Here is a 20,284-nt window from a genome sequence, read left to right as displayed (position 1 = left end):
TACAACAGCCAGCAGTCCCACGGCGGCCAGCAGGGAGCGGCCTGCATGAGGCCTGTGCCAACTTCTCAGAACGAGGTCATGGGATTCACCTGCACACGACTTTGCAAGTGTCTTGGAAGAGAAACAGTCATATTCTTCAGCTTTAAATGGACTTTTTTCTTCTGAATGTTTCTTCATTATTTGGCAGTACAGAAAAAGACGAGGGATGGTCACTACTCTTCATGATCATGGATTTGTTACCATTGTCGTAGTTATTATTTATTGTTTCACCTTTATTATCCTACAGCATTATTACTAGGACTATCACTGTCAGTGTATGGTTTGTGTATGTGCGGTTCACGTGTGTGCGGATCAGTGCTCAGTGCTTGTCTTCTCAAAGGAGAAGCTGGGCAGAGTCAATAGCTTTGGGTTGGGGGCACCCTCCTGCGGTGACCCTTCCCCCCCGCCGAGGTCAAAGGAGTCCTTGGAGTCGCTGGAGGGCGCACGCCGCCTGAGACAGGTGTCCCTGCTGAGGAGGGGTGGGGGCGTGGCCTCCTGCGTGTCCGGAGGGTTCACAGAGATGCAGGGCGGGCTCATTTTCTTCTTGCGGCGAGGAGAGGCTGGTGGGGGTGCTGCGGCTGGGGTCTGCTGCAGACTGTCTGCGCGCGACACGAAGCCTGAGGAGACGGAGCTGCGCTGGGGGCTGCTCTCCACGGAGGAGCACACCTCGATGGAGTGCCTTCGGGGGTCATCTAACCAGGAACAGGGCCGCGGCATCAGCGGTCGCCGACCCTGAGTGTCCGCGCTGTGGAACTTCTTCAGCTGCCGTCGGCAAGGGCTTGGGCTTGGGCTCGCGTCCCCGGCCCCGCCCCCGCCCCCGGTGATGCCTGCCAGCCCCTCCCGGATAATGCGGGACACCTCCTGGTCCACAGGGTCCTCCTCCTGCCTCCCAGTTGGCGGCACAGGAAGGCGGCATGGCGGCGGGGTCTTGGAGATGTTGCGCTGGTCGTAGACATTGTGCTGCGTGCGCACACTGGTGCGGCCAGGCTTGGGCGACGCCCCGGGGGTCGCAGGCACCAGGAGGACCGTGGGTTGATGCTGCTGCTGCTGCTGGGTGGGCAAACCTACTGGGGGCACAGCCAACCCTCCAGGCACCTGCGCTCCATCGCTTTCCGCCGCTTCTGTGTAGAGGGCCTCCTGCGAGTCATTGACCACGGCCACCTGAAACAGCGCGAGGGGAGGGAAGGTTGCGGAGGGGCGGGGAGTTAGGGTATGGGGGTGACAGGGAGACTGGTTAATGTGCGGTGACTGAAAGGGATGGTCATCTGCGGGAAGGATCTGTTGAGCGGAAGCCAGTAATTCTTTGCGGAAGGGGACATGTGAAGCTTGCGAAATGAAACGGGGCCCCAGGTGTGACGGCTCCTCATTCAACAAAACACGGTTGCCTTACAGGACAACTTTGTTTGTTTGCTCAGACGCAGAGCTGCAGATTCATGTATCACGTATCAGTATTAATGCCGAGGCCGGACTGATCGCGGATTACCGCACGCCTGAATGGAAGCGCCAGCGAGGCTCGCGACTGCAATAATTAGTAGTAAGGGCTCAGTTGTGCTGCCCCTCACTTTAGCTGGTGCTCGGCCTCAATAGCAAACACCGAGACTGAGGCCCGATTAGCCCAGCAGCTTGACTTCCTTTACCAGCTCTCCGAAGCAGGGGAAAAACATAATTAGCCGCTCGTCAGCTGACCGCTTCCCACCACTGGAAACAGCGACCGAACTCTCTGTTTAGTGCGACACATGGGGAGAAGTGCATTATACCGGGGTAAGCGCTGTGTTTACCGAAGCTGGTCGGGTTGTTTGTTACCGGAAAGCCACAGCTGTGTGTGTGGAGGGAATAAGGCTTCCAAATTTTCCCACTTATGCTATACAGGAGCTCAAATACACTTCATTTTCACTGTGAAGGAGGTCGATATATACTATTCTGCTATTCTGGGTGATCTTACAAAAGTAGCAGTTTACCAAATTAACCAAAAAAATAAATAAAATAAACAGTAGAGTCATGTGAGGCAGCAACCTCTCTGTTCACCATCTCCACAGGGCCCATGGCATTATGGGACATTCAGGCTGTACTCATCCTCTTGCCTAGGTTGATGCCCCTTGACATTTCACCTTAATGACTTGCAATATGGAGGGGGAGCACAGTGGCACAGTGGGTTTGCCTGGGTCCTGCCTTCCAGTGGGTCTGGGGTTTGAGTCCTGCTTGGGGTGCCTTGTGGTGGACTGGCATCCCATCCTGGGTGTGTCCCCTCCCCCTCCAGCCTTGCGTTGCCGGGATAGGCTCTGGTTCGCCACAACCCTGCTTGGGACAAGTGGTCTCGAACAGTGTGTGTGTGCACGCGCATGACTTGCAGTACCTGATACTGGTGATGCACATGAGCTCTGATAGTCACACACACACAGAACCACTTGTCCCATACGGGGTCACGGGGAACCAGAGCCTAACCCGGCAACACAGGGCATAAGGCCAGAGGGGGAGGGGACACCAGTCCGTCGCAAGGCAACCCAAGCGGGACTCGAACCCCAGACCCACTGGAGAGCAGGACCGTGGTCCAACCCACTGCGCCACCGCACCCCCCAGCTCTGATAGTCAGTCATGTGGAAAGCGGGGAGGGTGCAGGAAAGCAGACCTGACGGGCCACACTGAGGGCCGGAGGGAGGTTCGCAGAGCTGCATCGAAACTCCTCCATCTTTTCTTGTTTCCCAATAAATCGAGAAAGCCGCTAAACCATTCATCGTTTCAGCTATCACAAAGTCCTTTAATGTGCAGACATTCAAAAAGTGACCTGTAAGGACCTCTAGTGGTCAAAACAAATACTCTGAAAACTCAAAAAAAGCACTTGCTCCATGCCCACTCACATTTTCCGTAATACTAGCAGTAAAAACCAACCCTCCGTTTAAATATGAAAACAACTATAATACATACATATTCAGCGCAGTTATAATAGAAAACTGATCACTTATATTACAGCAGAAAAGTTAATTCATTGGCATCAAGGGCAAAATTGGTTTAAAATTTTAGACGATTTCCTCAATCACGCAAGTATATAAATTAAAGCTTCAGAATCATGGATTTGAACCATCAAGAAAAGAGTTGCAACATGTAATTACATTATCTGCATTTCACTATTTCATGCAATGACATGGCCCAAATAAAAAGCAACTTCAGAACATGGGCAATTAAAATTCATTTGCGATATTAAAATTCCACTACTGCCAGGTATAGGTGTATTACTGGCAAAAGTGTACCGTGTAAAAATAGTACTTTTACTATCACAGTTTTATTAAAAAAAATACAACTGTAATGGAGTTCAGCTCACAGCAGCACCCAGCTAAAGTATACAGCTGAGTCATGATGATCACTTTAAGGGTAAAATCAGAATTTCAAGCAAAATGTGACGTGTAGATATTTACTGCAGCAGCTCAGTTTAAATGCCTTTCTCAAATGTGCGCTCTCAGTTCTCCTGGCACTGGCACTCAAACCCGCAGCCTTTCTGACCCCAGCCTGTTCCTGCAAATGACACCACTTTGTGTCCAGGAGCGTGGACAGGGAACATTTAAGGTGTCACATTATGCTTCTTCTAGAGTTCTCCACTACCTGTATGAAACCCCCCCCCCCCCCCCAGCTGTACCGCGTGACTCTGCTGCCTGTCGCAGTGCGCAAACAAACGCAAATGCCATCTAATATCAGTGACCACCCTGTCCAGCAGAGCGGCGGTCTCAGCAGGCCTGCCACTGAGCTGCTCTATGTCCACCCCCTGTAGAGGGCTCATGGGAAATGAAGTGATGAAATATGGGAGGTGGGGGTGGGGGCTGGCAGACTGAGGGACTAGAAAAAGGTGGAGGTCAGGTAGGAGGCAGGTGCACGGGGCAGGGATCACCGGGGTCATGGTGAGGTGGGAGCAGCATTTCAGAAACAGGAGTATCTGTGTCTGAGGTGCTGTTGGGGGTCCGGCCTGCGATACACCAGGCTGAGCTGGACAGTTAGTAATACACCAGGCAAACAGGAAGGCAGAGAGAGGAGAGTTTAAAAAGAGCAGCATTAGGTGATGCTGGCCAACACAGCAATACAGATTCAAGTCAGAACACAAAGCACAAAATGAAAGACACTACTAAATGGATGTCACCATACGATAAGCATTTATAAAACCGTGTAAGACGTTGAGTGTAACACACTGAATCCAGACAGTGAGGACAGTGAAACCTCTGGAATACCTGATATACTCAGTTGCATGTTTCATATATATCAGATGGTGTTCGCTAGCATATTTTGTATACCCAAGAAAAGCGTGAGTATATTTTCAAAGCACAGCATAGGCTGCAGTAGAGAGATATCTCTGTGTGATGTCAGTTTTACCATCAGAACATAGTTGGTAACTGTTGGTAAGCAGCATTCAGTAGAACACACATTCAGTATAATGTGGGCAATAGTGGTGCTGATGTGGATTCCTTTCCTGGACCCTACAAAAATCGGAGGAAAGACACCAGTCGAAGGAGTTCCCCGAATCTGGGGCCAAAGCCTTCTTTCAACAGATCAAAACCAGTGAGTCTTCCGGAAGATTCCTTAGAGCTTTATGTCAGTAGGGTTGCAGAGAGCTCTTCCTCTGTGCTATGAACTCCCAAGCAAGGTATAATCCTTTTACACTAACTCTTTAGGAAGCATCTTCTGAAGACACAATAAGTGTCTTCTTTGTCACAAGCCATGAGGAAGACACTTACACTTGACCACTTTATATTTATGGAGAGTGAGAGTAGCTTTACTGCAGAACGCACGTGAAGACAAATGTTACGGGATGAATTGTTTCAAAGTGTTTAAAAACTGCTCAGATAGAAACAACAGTAGAGCAGATTGTGTTGCCCAAAAACTATAGGCTTATGATGCTTGGGCCCATGTATGATGAGACAGGATACCTAGAAGCAAGAGTAACCCTTGCATCTTATACAGTAAAACTTTAAGTCTTGTGAAATGCACAAATAAATCATAAATGGTGGAATATGCATGCAATGTGACACATCAGATGTTTCTGTCAGCTCCAGCAGCAAATGAATAGAGCTTGAAAGAGAAAAAAAGACACCTGTATTGTTTTTATGCCATTTTCTTAGGTGTGCAATTTCATTGAATATGAAAAGTGCAAAAACAATTTCCTCTTCCCAAGTCAGTAAGTGATCACACCACCTTTAGCTGCAATGACTGCACTGAAAATTTTTCTGTAGCTGCTGATCAGGGTTTCACATCACTGCAGTGCAGTTTTAGCCCACCACCCCCAGCAGAACTGCTTTACCTCAGCAACATTTGCAGGTTTTAGAGCGTGAACAGCTATTTTCAGGTTTGTCACCATATCTCAGCTACATTCAGAGCAGGAATTTTGACTAGGCTGTTCTATAACCTTAATTTCGTTTACTTTTCATCCATTTGGTTATTGACTGTTGCCTTTGCTTGTATGTTAGGGATCATTGTCTTGCTTCATGACCCAGCTGTGCTTCATTACGTACATTCTCTTTTAGAAATTTCTGGTACAAAGAGAAATTCATGTTTCTCCAAAGATAATGTGTCCAGGTCATGCCACAGCAAAATGTTCCCAGACCATCACACTACGTGTCACGGTGTCGCCCCGGGGCGGATGCGTCGGACCCAAGTGCGGAGCACAGCAAGAATACTCATGGGGCGTCCCAAGAGGCATGGTCGGGGGAAACAGGCAAAATGGTCACCGATGGGCGAACGAAACCCGAAGGTCAAATCCGAGAACCGTAATCCAGTAGACAGGCGAGAAGTTGTGGTAAACCAGGAAGTTGTAGATGAGGAGCAGGACGAGGAAGAGGTACTGGGAATCAGGGAGGTCAGGGGATCTACTACGAGAAGCGTGAGTGAATAGCGAGGCTGAACAAGGTTCCGCATTTGTGTGCGTTCCGCGCTTTCCTTTTATACATTCGTCCCCTGATCTGCTGCAGGTGTCCGTCATTGCGCTGAGGTGGAGGGCTTGTCACTACCACTGACTGTTGCTAGAAGGTTCTTAAGTTTTTGGCTTTCACCGGAGATAACAGACCCCATGTCATGCAGAAATACTACTTTTGATTCATCAGTCCACAGGACGTTCTTCGAGAAGTCTTGAGACATCCGAGTGCTTTTGGTGAATTGTAGATGAGCTTGTATGTTCTTCTTAGTGACCAGTGGCTTCCACCTAGCCACACTTCTTACTATCCCAGTTTTTGCACCACACCTCTTACTGAGGAGTCATAATCAATTACTTGAGCTGAGGTAGGAGAACATTGCAGTTCCCTAGATGTTTCTCTGGGGTTCTTTTTGATTTCACTGCCAATTTCATGCCTTGCTCATGAAGAGATTTTGGAAGACCACTACTAGGTAGATTCTCCACTGTTCCAAATTTTCTCCATTTGATGAGTACGGCTCTGACTGCGCTTCAGTTGAAGCGCTGAGCATTAGAAATGGCAGTCTAACATCGTGCAGACCGAAAGACTTCAGCATCTCCAGGTGTCTAAAGAAATTCCCTTCAGTGTGGCATGATGAGCCCCTGTATTGTTAACTTGACATTTGCCAGTGTTTATGTATTTCAGAAGTATATTAGTCAAGGCTGGCCCAGTTAAAGCCTGATTGCATTTTAACTCTAATTAACTCTTTAATTATGTTGATTTAAATTAGGGGACAATAAGTTTTTTTACACCCACGATCACACATTTCCATATCAAGGAAATGACGTTACAGTTAACATACCAGGTGTCTCTCTCTAAGCTCCATTCATATAGTACTAGAAGTGACAAAAAGATCTGATCTGGAATTTCACGTCGAAAAGCTGCCAACAAAGATTGGAAGACTTTTTCTCTGTATGCGGCAGTTTCTAGTATATTCTTGAGAGACTGCAGAACACAGCATTTTTCTTTGCAGCTAAGGACAGTATACAGTATTTTTTTACTGGCACCTTTACCTCCTTTTTTGTAACAGTGTCTTTTTATATTATATACTTTCTGAAAAGATGGACAAAGTAGAGACCGTTTTATTCACAGTCAGTAGATTTTGGAGCCACATTTTGGAAGTTTGCTGTCTCCCAAAGTAGTGTGTGTATGTTTGCCATGACTGTACACTAACTAAAGGGGTCATTTATTTACTTCACCATGTGAATGCTAGCCTGTGTGTGCCTGATGCCAGTTAGACTGCTGACACACTCATGCAGCGAACTTTGGTCATATAGTGAGTCGTTTCCTAGTATTTCTTATATTACAGTACGTAATATGTTTAATTACATAATATATTTATTTTATAATTAATAATATTGCCCCTTTATACAGCTTTAAATGATGATACAACAACCTATTGGTGATCTTCCCTGTGGTGTACGTCTGCTCTACTTCATATATTTCTGACAAACTTTCATTTTGAGACTCGTGTCGTATTTGGAACTCACCTGTCTGCGCAGGGTACGGGCAAAGTTATGGCCGCGGCGAGGGGGAGGGATACGCGGTATGCTCTCTGAGTCAGAGAGGCTGTGGGGGCTGATGGGTCGGAAGAGGTCGGAGGGCACGGTCAGCTGCTGGGAGCTCTCCTCGGGCTGTGAGCGTACCGAGCTGCTGGAGCCTGCAGAAGACCCAGAGGAGCTGTGTAACAGAGTTGCGGAGGGCACCACCAAACAGTACACTGGCAGCCAATGGGCTAAACCGACAGGCAGCGGTGAAGGACAGCGGTGCGAGATCAAATCGTGGGAAGGGAAATGCTGTCGTGTCCTTGAGCTGTTATTTAACCCGAATGGCTTTAGAAAAATAATGCAGCTGTATAAATAGCAGGGTTTCCCTCCAGTGATTTATAGGCATGGCAGTCTGCCAGGTCTGACCTTTAAAACACCATACCAAGGGTTTTAGCGAACAAGCAGTGCTTATTTTATCATACCAACGAGTTATCTCCTGTTTGGGAAATTAACGGAGCACATCCGGCAGAATACGTCATGCTGGTTATACTGCAGTTTCAGGATAAGTTGTTAGCTTGGGACAGAATTAGTACGGTACATGGAGAAAACATGCTGCCCTCTATCAGGAGTGAGGAATCAGTCGGATGCGGCAATAGGGTGCACCTGACTGGGCCCTCTGCGGGGATGAGGCGTGCGACACCGTCGCGGCTGCAGTCCGCAGGGCCAGGAACATGTAGCTGTCGTTAGGGAGGGAATGGGTCCGGCCCACGGAGGTCTTCCGCACGCTCAGCAGGTTGTCTTCGTGCTCAGTGGGCTGCTCCCCTGCGTCCGGTGGCTCGGTCTGAGAACAGAGGGAGCAGAGGTGAGGACTGACCCGGCTGCTGGACAAGGGGAAGAGGAGACAGGGCCACCGCAACAGCGCGATCCCCCACAAACAGACACACACGGGGAGGCTGAACGCGTTTGGAACATGATGATTGGGAGACGACAGCATTGCACACTGGCCACTGGGAGACGGACACAGTGCCGGCACAGGTCATAGCATGCTTTGGGCTCTTCCCAGTCGTTGCTGGAAGAAGCAGTCAGAACACTGGTTTCTCTTTAAGTGCATATGCTTAACAATTACAGAAGGCCTACTCACCCCGGTTAAAAGCTCTACCGTAAGTGTGTACTGTTAACAAAGAGAAGGCTGAGATTGCGTTCATTTTGTACACTGATGCCTCACGCTATTCGTTGAATCGTTGCCATCCTGTGATGGGTTCAAGTCTCAATTGGGCCAAGAGATCAGATACGACTGCGCTCCTGTGTTGTGGCTGTGCCCGTTTCCTCTCTGCCCAAGCCCCTCCCACAGCCTCTGCCAGAAGACAAGAGCGGCAGCCTTGCCCTGAGGGCACCGTCTGAGACACTGGGACAACCGCATGGGGCAACTGGACATTGAAAAGACCACAAAGGATAGCGGGACGAGAGAGAGCAAAAGATGAAGGAACAGAGCCGTGGAAAGAAAACTGAAGGACAGAGGGAAAAAGAAGCTAAGAACAGAGATGCTGGAGGAGACAGGCACAGAGCTGCAGAACCCAGGTGGTAGACGGGGCAGCACTACTCTACTGGACTGGACTGGACTGTACACACACCGGGCCGGAGAGGTGGGATGTGTACAGAAAGAAAGGAGCGGATGGTTAAAAAACCCATGGGCTTCCGAGCACACATACGGGTTCCAACCGGCCACCACCCCATCCTAATCTTTATAGACATACTGTATTTCTAAGAGATCTGCATATTTTTAAATTTCTAAGCCTATGTCTAATATACACTTTCGTATTATCCAGTTCTGCATCTAGTTCTGCACGTGTGGGTTGAACGAATTCAATACCCATGTGAGATTAAATTCATCTGAAAGTGCGTCCGAAATATAAATGTCAAAAGGTCTTTGTTGTAAATCGTAATGTCAATTGTATATTTTACCATATACTGTACATGACGGTGAGTCTCTTACAGTGAGCACACTTGCTGAAGTGTGCATTGAACCATGGCGCTAATGCAGGCATGGCACCAGGTTCAAGGAGTCCTGCACTTTTTGAGATACGACAGAGTACGCTGAGTGTGCACTTGAGTGTGAGACAGAGGTGGGACAAAGGAGGGTCAGGTGTGTTCGGAAGCCCCGGAGTTGGTCGAGAGGACCGCAGAAGGGAATGAGCTTTGCTCTACTGTAAGTACATTGCACTCCAGACTGGTAAGTAAGAGGGGGTTAAAATCTCCGTCGGGGACGGAGTCGTCCGTCAGAGCTAAGGACCAGGATTTCTCCGATGCCAGAGATAGAGCCTCCACCTCCGCTAGAGGGATCTAAACAGGAAGAGATGAGCCAAGGGTGAGAACGTCCATCCCTAACACACAGACAGACGGACGGACAGACGGACAGCTAGGGATGAACATCCCTCACATTAGCATAGATACATCCATACTGCACACATATACAGTGTGTCGTTACATGCACAAATGGTGCTGTGCCATTACTAGTAAGAGGCCTGCAGTAAGGCAGACACAAAGAGCACAAACACAAAACATACAAATAGAATAGAGATTCCTGTATGATGAAACAAGCTCCCGGAAATGAGTCAACTGATGTACAGGGCGGGGGGGGAGGAGGCAACGGGAAGATGGGAGGGTGCTCGTGATCCTGCCCTAACGTACATCGCTAATCTGACGCTGACAGCCGTTCAGCAGTTAAACCTGTGTTGCACGTGAAATAATCCGTTGAGTGTATCATATACATTCCTGAGAATGTTCCCAGGCACCCTGTAGCGCCTCGACCTGGAAATATCTGCCACTCTGGCCTTGTTGCCCACCTTCAGCTCCCGAGAATTAATTTGAGGAAACGCTTTCTGACAAGGCAGAGAGCTGGCTGCGCTGCTGGGGGCTTGAACTCCACTGGCAAAACATGTGATGCCGGAGAGCTTTTTTTGGCTGATTTCACAATGTATAAAATTGCTGCTATCGAGGCATTAAGAAAATTTCCAATTACTTTGGAAATCTTTCCGGGGCAATAAAGTAGGGAGGCTAACGTGACTTAAAGACATATTTCATCGGGAATTAGTTGAAAGAGCTCTTTTCTGTACGTTATCCAAAATCAGATGTTAGTTTATTGATCATCACATTGTGCCATATTAGTGCCTTCCTACACACACACACACACACACACACACACACACACACACATTTCATTCCCTGTTCCTGACTCATGTCCTCGCTTACAGATTAGCAGCCAACGACACATAGACCCTGGACCTGGAGCTGATCGGAACCCGTCTGAATCTTCATCCAGAGCCCCTGGTACAGAGGCAGCAGTATTTCAAATAGGATCAGACAATAAAGCGACATGCAGAAGAAGAAAACGTTCCGGACCGATGGCTTTTCTGCTCAGTTCAGGTAACAGCTGTTTTTAGGTTGCAGGTAACCCTTATAAGCCCGTGCACCTCTTTGGGCCTGAGTAAGTCAGCAGGAAGGTGGCGCCGCTATGTGCATTAACAGGCCAGTGGAGTTTACATGAGAATGTATGCTGTGGAGGGTTTGGAGAAATGGAGGCGCGTGGGTTTGGGAATGGGGGTGAGAGTTGTGGTACCAGTGTGAGAGATAGACCTGTTTTTCAGCGCGGTATTCTCTGGGCTGAGGGGGCAGAGCGTAGTAGTGGCAGATGGAGCCTGACAGGTTGTCCATGAGGTTGAGCTCCCCCTCCAGTGACCCCTGGATCACCAGGGACACCGAGTCAAGCATGGCCCTCCGCTGGGAGCCAGCGTGCAGGCAGGACGGTGACGGGGAGGAAGCGAGGGACACGAGGAAGGGCGGTTGTACAGGAGCAGGAGACAGAGAAAGGCGGGAAGAAAGAAGTTGGGAGGATGGGGGGCATTCAGGGGAAAGATTCAGGGAGAAGGCCATGAGGAAGGACAGACACACAAAGAGAGACAGAAGAGAGCAGCGAGTTGGTTCACTTTTTCTCAGTGTCACGTGCAACCACTGCAAGGAACACTTGTGGATCGGGCATTGAAATGAAACAGCATATGCTCATGGAGCGTGTTCCACAAAGTCAACACCATTTGTATTGTTTATGTAATACTGCCTACTGTGTCTTTACTTCTAAAAACAACTTGAAGCAAGAATGTCCCACAACATAGCTGCACATTGTGGAAGAGGTAGAAATCAGCACCTCCTAGCACACTGACGCTCTCTGTGGAAAGGACTTCCCTGCTCCTACAGGACCCAAACTGGCTTTGTCGCCAAATGACACGGGCGCCCTTGGGTTCACACTTCGCAACTGTCCATTGGCAGGATTTGCCCGGTGAGTGCAGATGCCTTCCGAGAGGGGGCACTACTGCATCATCGAAAGGCCACTTTACCGCACCGAGGATGTGGATTAGGGTGCGACAACTCATGGTTCTTGACTGCAAGAAAAGAGAGGGTTAATGCCTGCTTTGTCAGCATGAGTTTTACTAACTAAAAAAAGCTTGTGCACCCTGGAAATAGCCATCAGAGGCAAAAAACAAGAAGTGAATCTCCTTTCCCATGGCACCAGTCTGACCTATACATGGTATTTTCTCCTCGTAACAAAACTAACCAATGCCTTTCCAGGCAAGCAACGTCATCGTTTACTGAGCAGCAAACGCACTTTCCCATTACATGCCACATTGATATGAACTCGGACCACTGACGAGCAACAACTTTTTGTTTTTCTATATGAAAACACTAGGCAATATACGAAGAAGACATTCAGCAACCATTTTCAAATGAACTTTTAACAGTTTGTTTCTAGTTACAGTTACATGTCTCCTATTTCAGTACATCTAGCTTATCTATTGTTGGTAATTATTATTAATAATGATACAATTTTGTCCTGTTTTTACACTTATATTTGCTGCTACTTCTCAAAATAAGAAACAACATAATCAAAACCTGATTTGAAACTCACACTGTAAATACATTATTTTGCACTAAATCTCTTGAGAAGTTAGCGCATATAAAATGTAACATTTGTATTAAATTAACAGGACGTTAAAGTCCAATATGGCAGCTATATCTTGAGAGAAAAATAATTAGTTTGGCAATGTACATAACATGTAAGTGTTTAGCACGGATTAGTCATAAGGATCACTTTGAAATGCTGGACAACAGATAAATACTGCTTTCGAAGTGCAACATTACATAACGGCACGAATGGCTTATGATGCCGTGTTTGCTGAGGTAGCAAATTTGCTTCTACGGTTTAATGAGAAGTGCTTAGAATTTTATGAATTAGAAAATTACTTATAATTAGGGGAATTGCAGGTCTGTATCATCCAAAGAGCACAGTACTGTAAACAATGTGTCTGTTAAATTTTACAACTTTTCCTGTCAAAAAATGAACGTCATAAAACGTACTTTACAATAAAGGGTAAACTGTTAATGCATTAAATCTTCTCCGGCAGCAGAGGTGAATTTCAATTTTGTTAACGTTAACAAATGCAGTGTTGCTCTTGGCCTGACATAAGTATCAATTCCCTTTTCCCCGGGTTACTATTACAATCAGAGGATGACAGTTGAGCGCCACAAGAACAAAACACAGCGCTGTAGCCGACACGTAAATAAATAAAAATGCTAGTGGTTCCAGGGGGTCATGCTGCTTCATGGTGTTCCCTGCTGCTTCGCCTTGAAGAATTATACACAGAATTATTAAGCGCTGAAGTACAGGAGTGTACATTGTGTTTGCCGGGTGATTTTCTATGTATGAAGAAATGAGGTAAGGAATGCATATAGATAATGGCTGTATGAAGGAGCAGAGAAAAGGATTTTTTAAAAGATACTTAAAAAGCTATTAATACAATGACATTGTCAGGATTAAGAACGACACTGAAGTCAAGAGCAGTAGCACGAACGAGAGACAGTGCCACCTTTGCACACCGGGCGGACTGCTTTCTGCATGGCAGTTACATAAGAGCTGAACCAGAGAGGAGACAGCAGGGAGAGAACGTAGGCACGTCTCGCTGTCCGAGCGCCGATCTGCTCAAATCCTGCTGGGCTTCACCAGGTCCGAGGCCGCGGGGCCACTGAGCTCAGACAGCTCAGGAGCATAAAGAGCTCGTGGAATAGCGCGTGCAGTTCCCGGTCAGGGCTGTGAGTTCTCTTGCTGGGCCTGTAGTACTCACATTCCCCTGCTGCAACCTCACCTCAACCTTCACAAAAACAGGGCTACACACAGACTTTTCCTGAAAATCAGGGCTGAATCCCTGGTTCTGTCCTGCAAGCGCATAACTTATTTGTTGCCTTTACACACTTCTAGATCTAAGGTACAATGGGACGCAGCATCCTCTTCCGGTTTCAACCTTTCCTTTCCTGTCTCACCCACCATGACCGCCGCACATTGTATTCTTACTGCACCTCCCTGAAAAACAAAAGTTCTGTGATCTCTTAGTTTTGCATATTAATAGATGTGCCAGCGAATACTGTGGCAGGTGGTAGGTGGCGGGAAAAACCTCTGTCACAGTCAGCTAGCAAGTAAAGCTTGCAATTAACAAATAATCATCCCAGCTTAATGAGTCCCTGCCTCTCTTGAGCCTTTTACACGATAACTCTTGTTTTCTTTAAAAGGCCACAGACTCAATAAGGCACTGCAATAACATCGTCAATGTTTTCTCTGACCTTTTCATTCCGCGTGTCCACTTCTGTCTTTGCACACTCAGGAACTGATGACTACAAGTCCTTTCAGATGTCTACTGAGAAGTGAAACTTGCAGTTCGGCTCGCTGTTTTTTTGGCTGCTTGATGTTAGTAACATAGTTAGCCAGGCATATTATCTATAGTGAGTCTATAGAACATCGGGTGACAATCACTCTTACTGGCAAAAAGGGGGAATTTCAAATTTTTCAAAGTCCTCACTTCTGCATCTGAAATTCCTGCTGACATATTGCTGATCACAGTGCAACGAGGTATCCAAGAAAGCTTCAAACTCGGAAAGTAATATTCCGCCGACAATGAGCGTTTAAGCCTGGTTATCAGGTGATGCACACTGGCACAATATTGGCACAGCATTACTCTATAATTTCTTGCTGAGGTCTTGGCGATTCAGCCAGTTGTCCAGCCTAATCCCTTCAATGTGTTATTAGACACACTGCCACCCTAAATGGACAACGAAACCCCAAAAACAAGTGCTAACAAACTCACTCCAGCTCTGAACCTTCATGCCCTCCTTACTGACCTTGAGTAAACTATACACACACAATAGAGGAGTTGTGCACAGACAGTGTAGGCACAGTGTTGGATGGAGTGGTCCACTGCTGTCGAGGTTTTAAGCGAAGTTACGCACACATGATGCTGGTTGTGTGGGGGACACTCACCGTCAGTGGTGCTTCCAGGCACAGGGGAGAGTCTGCCTTTATGTGTGCATGGTCCCTGGGGCTGTCTGGGGGGGCGGCTCTGTCCTGCAGCTCGGCAGACATCCAGGGCGGCCCCCCCACCCCACCCTCTCCCCCCATGGTCTGCAGCTCCAGCTCTGCCTCCAGCTCAGCCTCTAGCTCCGCCTCCTCCTTGGCCTCCTTGTTACTCTCCTCCAAGTGCTTCATCAGCACGGCAATGACCACGTTGACCAGCACGAACTGCGCAGTCAGCACAAAGGACACAAAGTAGAAAGGCGAGACCACTGTGTTGTAGCAGGGGCCGTTGTCCTGGGAGCAGTCCCGCAGCGTGTCCTGCCGGTCACGGAGAAATACAGGCTTCAGGCATTTCCTACCATTGTGAAATGCAGTTGACCAAGTGTTCACCCACTAATAAGGAACATGAGTTTCACGAGGAATAAACCGTCATAAGAAACGTTACTGTTTCTCACGAGTTGCTGCAAGGGCAACCTAGTATGAGAAAAAAAGGTACTGTATATAGTTAAGGCTTGAAGAAAAAGGAGCAAAGCTCAATAAAAGAGCGAACGTCCTTGTAGCTTGTGCCCTGATACAAACGTGTCACATTTGCTTTTTGTGTGTGTTTCGTATGTTTGGGAAATGCAGCGTTTACTCCTAATTTAGCTCCTGATTTGTTTCTAAATGTATCATGTCATAAACAAGCATAATATTACTTCTAGTTAAACGCTCTGGTAAGCAAATAACTTATGAGGCAGACGAGCATAAGGCAGATGGTAAGATGGTTGATGAGTAGTGGCCGAGGCCATTAGCCTCCGGGTCTAACCTTCATGATGCCATTCCAGTTGTCCCCCGTGGAGACGCGGAAGAGCAGCAGGAATGCCATGCCGAAGTTCCTGAAGGTGGCGTATCGACCCAGGCCCTCGCAAGGGTGGGTTTCGTCGCATACTTTAATAAAGAGAAGAAGGACATTTGTGTTTCTGGGGTTTTAAAAGGCAGTGATTTCTCTTCAGTAGGTAAACAGACGTGGCCGTGTAATGTCACAGTGAGTGTGCTGAAGGCAAGGGTGATAAACTGAGAGGATAGATGTGAGCAGGCTCTTTTCTGGTCTTTCTCTACGGGTGGCTGAGTCTTCCACCACCACATACAGATAATGGAAGCCTTATGAGGACAATGAGAGGTGGAACATTGGACGTATACGAACGGACTTTTGTATGGACAGATAGCTTGGTGATCGAGGACACAGACTAACAACTGATGGCTGCTAGGAAATGTCCAGTAAAATAAACGGGCAAAATTTTAAGTGCTCCGAACAGAAGTGTTAGCTAAGTAATTGTCTTTTTCAATTCCTTCCCCGATGGTGATCCCCAGGTCCCAGGCTCATGGAGTGGGAGGGTAGAGGGTACATTACCACCCCGTGGCCTAATTGGCCTTGCCATTACAACGTCCCGCTCCTTTTCCCTACCACTTTCATCCCATGATTGAATGCGGTCACAAAAAAACAGTGAACTTTCAAGTGAAAATTTAATGATCTCTTTAAGGCCTAAAAGTAATTTCAAAGAAGCAATTAGAGGAATCAATTTATCAGTTTAACAAAGGCTTCAAGTAATTTAGAGCTTAAATGGAGCAAAACCCAATAAAAGAGAGAGCAACCCCAGACTGACTTTAGCCTTCATCACGAACAAGTATGGTACGAGCTTCTTGCGCACTGCAGTACGTGTAGAGTACGTGTGTACATGTGTGGTTCAGAGTCTGCGTGTGCATGTTCTCAATGTCAGTGTGCTGTACTCAGGTTCTTCCTGTTGTACAGGTACTCAGGCTCTTACTCAGGTCTCCGAACAACTCCACCCCCAGCGCCGCGAAGATAAAGAATAGCAGCATGAAGAGAAGACCCAAATTCCCCACCTGTAGGGAGAGAAAGAGAAAAAGAGAGGGAGAGATATGGGGTGGGAGAGAGAAGTGGGGGAAGGCAAGAGAGAAGAAAATAAAGAGAAATGTCTTATCGCAGATAACGCTTGAGGATGTGCTGCAAAAATCTCAGACCAAAAAAGGCTTCATTGTTATCATTACCAATCATGCAAATATCCAAGGCCCCTTGCAGGATTTACAGGCATGAACATCCTGCCCTACGGCTCATGGTGTACCGAAATCAAAAACTCCTCTGCATCTTTAAACAGTGACTGATATCATCTGGGGTGCCTCTTTACTGTGCTGGCATCCTATTAGCAAGAGTGTAGAACACATTTAAGATGCTGTCTGGCTCCGAGCGTGCAAGGGCAGTGTGGCCTGGGGGGGTGGGGCGTGGGGGGTGGTTCTGGAATGGTCTATAACAATGACTGAGCATCCTGCCAGCGGGGGTCCTGCCGCTGCGTAAACATTTGCATAAAAACATCCTCCCTAATTTCTGGGGAGAAGAAAGAATGTTATGTCAAGCACCAGGTGATATAGGAATTAAGGCACTGGACTTCTAGCTACGAGACTGAAGTCCCAAATCAGGAACTGTTATGGCACTAAAACTGCACACCGTACCATTAAATGTCTTTGTGCTAACAGCTAACTTTCAAGATAGCTGCAGTGCTGTTTTGGGTGAGAGTGTGTGCTCAGCCTGTGTACCGTATTGTATAGCAGTGTCCTTACTGGCCCAACGGCAGTGGAGAGTGGGCTTCCACGTACCTGAGGTAAGGCCTGTATCACAGTGTCCAGCAGAGCCCTCATCCCAACAGCCATCTTCAGGAGCTTCAGTACTGCAGGTTTAAGCATGAACACACACACACACACAAAGACACAGTATGTGGGTCAGTCTCTCGGCTCAGTTGACACACTAATGGCAGGAAAAGCCCTATTAGGCATGACTGGCAGAATTTGATACCCCTTTACCGTCCCCTCCTACGATGAATAAACAAATTAAAGTTAAGACTATTCCCCGACGTGGATTCGATGAAGACTGAATTCCACTCCTGATGCATCGCAATATAAAGCCGATGCAACAAACAACATGGGAAACAGAAAGTGCGGCAATTCCAGATATGTCAGTGGTTTCCTGCGATGAGTCCTTTGATACCGGTCTAATTTTCAAAGTCATGGGAAAAGTCAGTAGGTGTTATTATTGAGGTGCTGCTCTACACAATGGGCATATGCGAGCGGCTAACGACTTTGAGAGCAGGATGAATTCACCCACCCGGGAATCCCTCACTATATAATCAACCTTTGAAAAAATGGCTTTGGAGAAATGGGTGTTAATTGCCATCAGCAGCTGATGAGGATGGGTGGGACTTTAATTAAGGTGGCTGAAAGCGATAGAACCTGGGTGCGTGTTGAGAAAGGCTCTTGCTCACGCATTTTTCACCAGGTGTCTCCACATCAGCAGAAATGAATGCCATTGCCCACGAAGCTATTTCATCATGCAGACAGCAACGACTCCATGCAGATGGGTGCCTCCATTATCATCTTTTCATTTGTAGTGTTGCGAAACTAAGCAGGCTTCTTTTTGATGAAGACACAAATTCCAAATGCTACTTTCAGTAGTTTATAACATACTGCAGTAAGGATTATAACGTGAACCAGAAAGCATGGTAATTTACATCAAAAGGGTTTAGCCTCCACTTATTTATCAGACCTCATTAGTATGCACACGGCGGAATTCACTTTTCGATCACTGGGCGCAGGCTTTCCTGTAATTCCTAGAATAAACTAACAATCTGATGGCACTGAGGTCTTCAGATGTAGGTTCCCTGTCCTGTGGAGTGGTGTACAATTCACATCTAGACTGAAGGCCCACTGCTTTTCTTTGGTATATTCGAGTAAAGGCTTTGTGACTGATATCTATGCTGCTGTACAGCTGTCTTCATTTGCAGCGTTCATATATATAGCTCTTGCCTACTCTGCTCTGACATCCCAAGGTGCCATCACACCCATGGTGAACTTTGCACACTGAGATCTACAAGCCCTCAATGTTTGCACTTGCTGACCTCCAAAGGGTGAGTCCAAACAACTACTTGGCCCTGTCAGAACGTTTGTATATTTAGTATTATTTCCTAACTGAACGGTGTTATCATGTCAAGGTGGAGAAAGATGCCAGTTTGCTTTCAACCCCCTGAGGTTTTTCCTCTTATGCCAGCTGTAAGAGTTTTATTTAACCAAATATTTCCGGTACTTGTTTTTGACTTCGTATCATTACCGACGCTACTTGTTGCACGTCCCTGCTTTTTGCATTGCTTTGCTTTGTTAGGAATTTGGAAGTAACCTGTTGGGAAGGGCATAATGCAAAAGCAACTGAATTAAACTGAAACTGAATTGAATCTGCTCAAGGTTTTTTGAAGAGGTTGTTTAAAATTAATTTCTCATCATAGCCATCTGGAGTCCTTCTTGTTATTATGATAATGTGGAGTAAACGTGCAGCATTCTTGATGAGGGTGACTTATCATGGTCCAATTCTCTGACTCTACCTGCCTCTGCCAAAGAGATCTGTACAGAGGCTATAACATACGCACTGTGATGAAGAGATGGAGGCACTCCACGGAGCTAAGGAGCTGAGAGAGAACGAGAGGAGAGGAAGGACTGCAGAGCTCACCGCGGGCGATCCGCAAGACCCTCATGATACGGATGATGGTGGGGTTGATGGGCAGGGAGGCGTTGACTTCAATCTCCTCCAGTGTGATTCCCATAATGGAGAGCAGCACAATAGCCAGGTCCAACTGGTTCCACCTGCGGAGAATCCCAACAGCTCTGCTCATATAATGTTAGTCAAAATGAAAAACTTTCAGCACCACAAATGTGCATTCAGTCAAAGGACAAACATGGTTAATTCATTTTTGCATATTTTACAAATAAGTGTACAATATATAGCAATAGTATTAATAATTTTCTTCTGAGAGAATAATACATCATCTTATACTCATTTTGGGGGCATTTTCAAATTATATGCCAGAGCATATTGGACAAATTTTCAGGCCATTTTCAAATATTTAAATATCTTTATCTTTGGTGGGGTAAACCAATTATACAGCATTTCAGATTATCTACCTCGCACAGGCACACTGAATATAGTATCCCATCTTTTAAAATGCACTACAAACAGGTCAGGTGCGACATATTAGGGCAATACCATGATATATTGAAATAAAGAGGCTGCTATGTTGAACGTATTATTAGTTTCATATTTTCTGGGGAAGTGATATAAACCAAAGGTCTAGAATAAAGTGTGGAAAGAAATGTGAGGAAGTGTGAAGAAATGCTATATAGAGAGTAAGCAAAGCTCTAAATGGCATTGCTTTCTAAAGCTGCTTGACTGATTAATCCTTTAAGACCCACACAAATTCCCTCGGTACCTGGGAACATACGAATTGCAAACAAACTACATTAAATGCAAAACTGTAGAAACAGAGCACATCAGTGCAGAAATATGCTTTGAAATGTTTAAAATTGAAAAGCGCTTTCCACATACCAAAATGAAGGCTGGCATTTTG

At 46.7% G+C, this 20,284-nt stretch overlaps 1 protein-coding gene across 8 annotated transcripts in view; it reads right to left on the bottom strand.

Annotated features, from left to right (window-relative positions):
- Positions 1 to 335: 335 nt before the first annotated feature.
- cacna1g (calcium channel, voltage-dependent, T type, alpha 1G subunit) overlaps positions 336 to 20,284 on the bottom strand; it is a 111,681-nt gene continuing 91,732 nt past the window's right edge. For 7 of the 8 annotated variants that reach the window (XM_029246636.1, XM_029246634.1, XM_029246637.1 and 4 more), the window contains 8 exons: positions 19,390 to 19,523; positions 17,493 to 17,563; positions 16,646 to 16,724; positions 15,646 to 15,767; positions 14,808 to 15,158; positions 8,114 to 8,291; positions 7,454 to 7,623; positions 336 to 1,200 (listed from right to left, as the gene is read on the bottom strand). In XM_029246636.1, the coding sequence (XP_029102469.1) occupies positions 352 to 1,200; positions 7,454 to 7,623; positions 8,114 to 8,291; positions 14,808 to 15,158; positions 15,646 to 15,767; positions 16,646 to 16,724; positions 17,493 to 17,563; positions 19,390 to 19,523 (1,954 nt within the window). In that variant the 3' untranslated portion in view covers positions 336 to 351. Of the gene's footprint in view, positions 1,201 to 3,841; positions 4,012 to 7,453; positions 7,624 to 8,113; positions 8,292 to 14,807; positions 15,159 to 15,645; positions 15,768 to 16,645; positions 16,725 to 17,492; positions 17,564 to 19,389; positions 19,524 to 20,284 lie in introns of those variants that run through there. The other variant, XM_029246635.1, reaches the window with a different exon arrangement.

The sequence above is a fragment of the Scleropages formosus genome, chromosome 20 (assembly GCF_900964775.1).
Source record: "Scleropages formosus chromosome 20, fSclFor1.1, whole genome shotgun sequence".
In the NCBI taxonomy this organism is placed as follows: domain Eukaryota; kingdom Metazoa; phylum Chordata; class Actinopteri; order Osteoglossiformes; family Osteoglossidae; genus Scleropages; species Scleropages formosus.
Note: the sequence above shows the minus strand (reverse complement) of the source record. Positions and strands in the feature narration are given on the sequence as shown.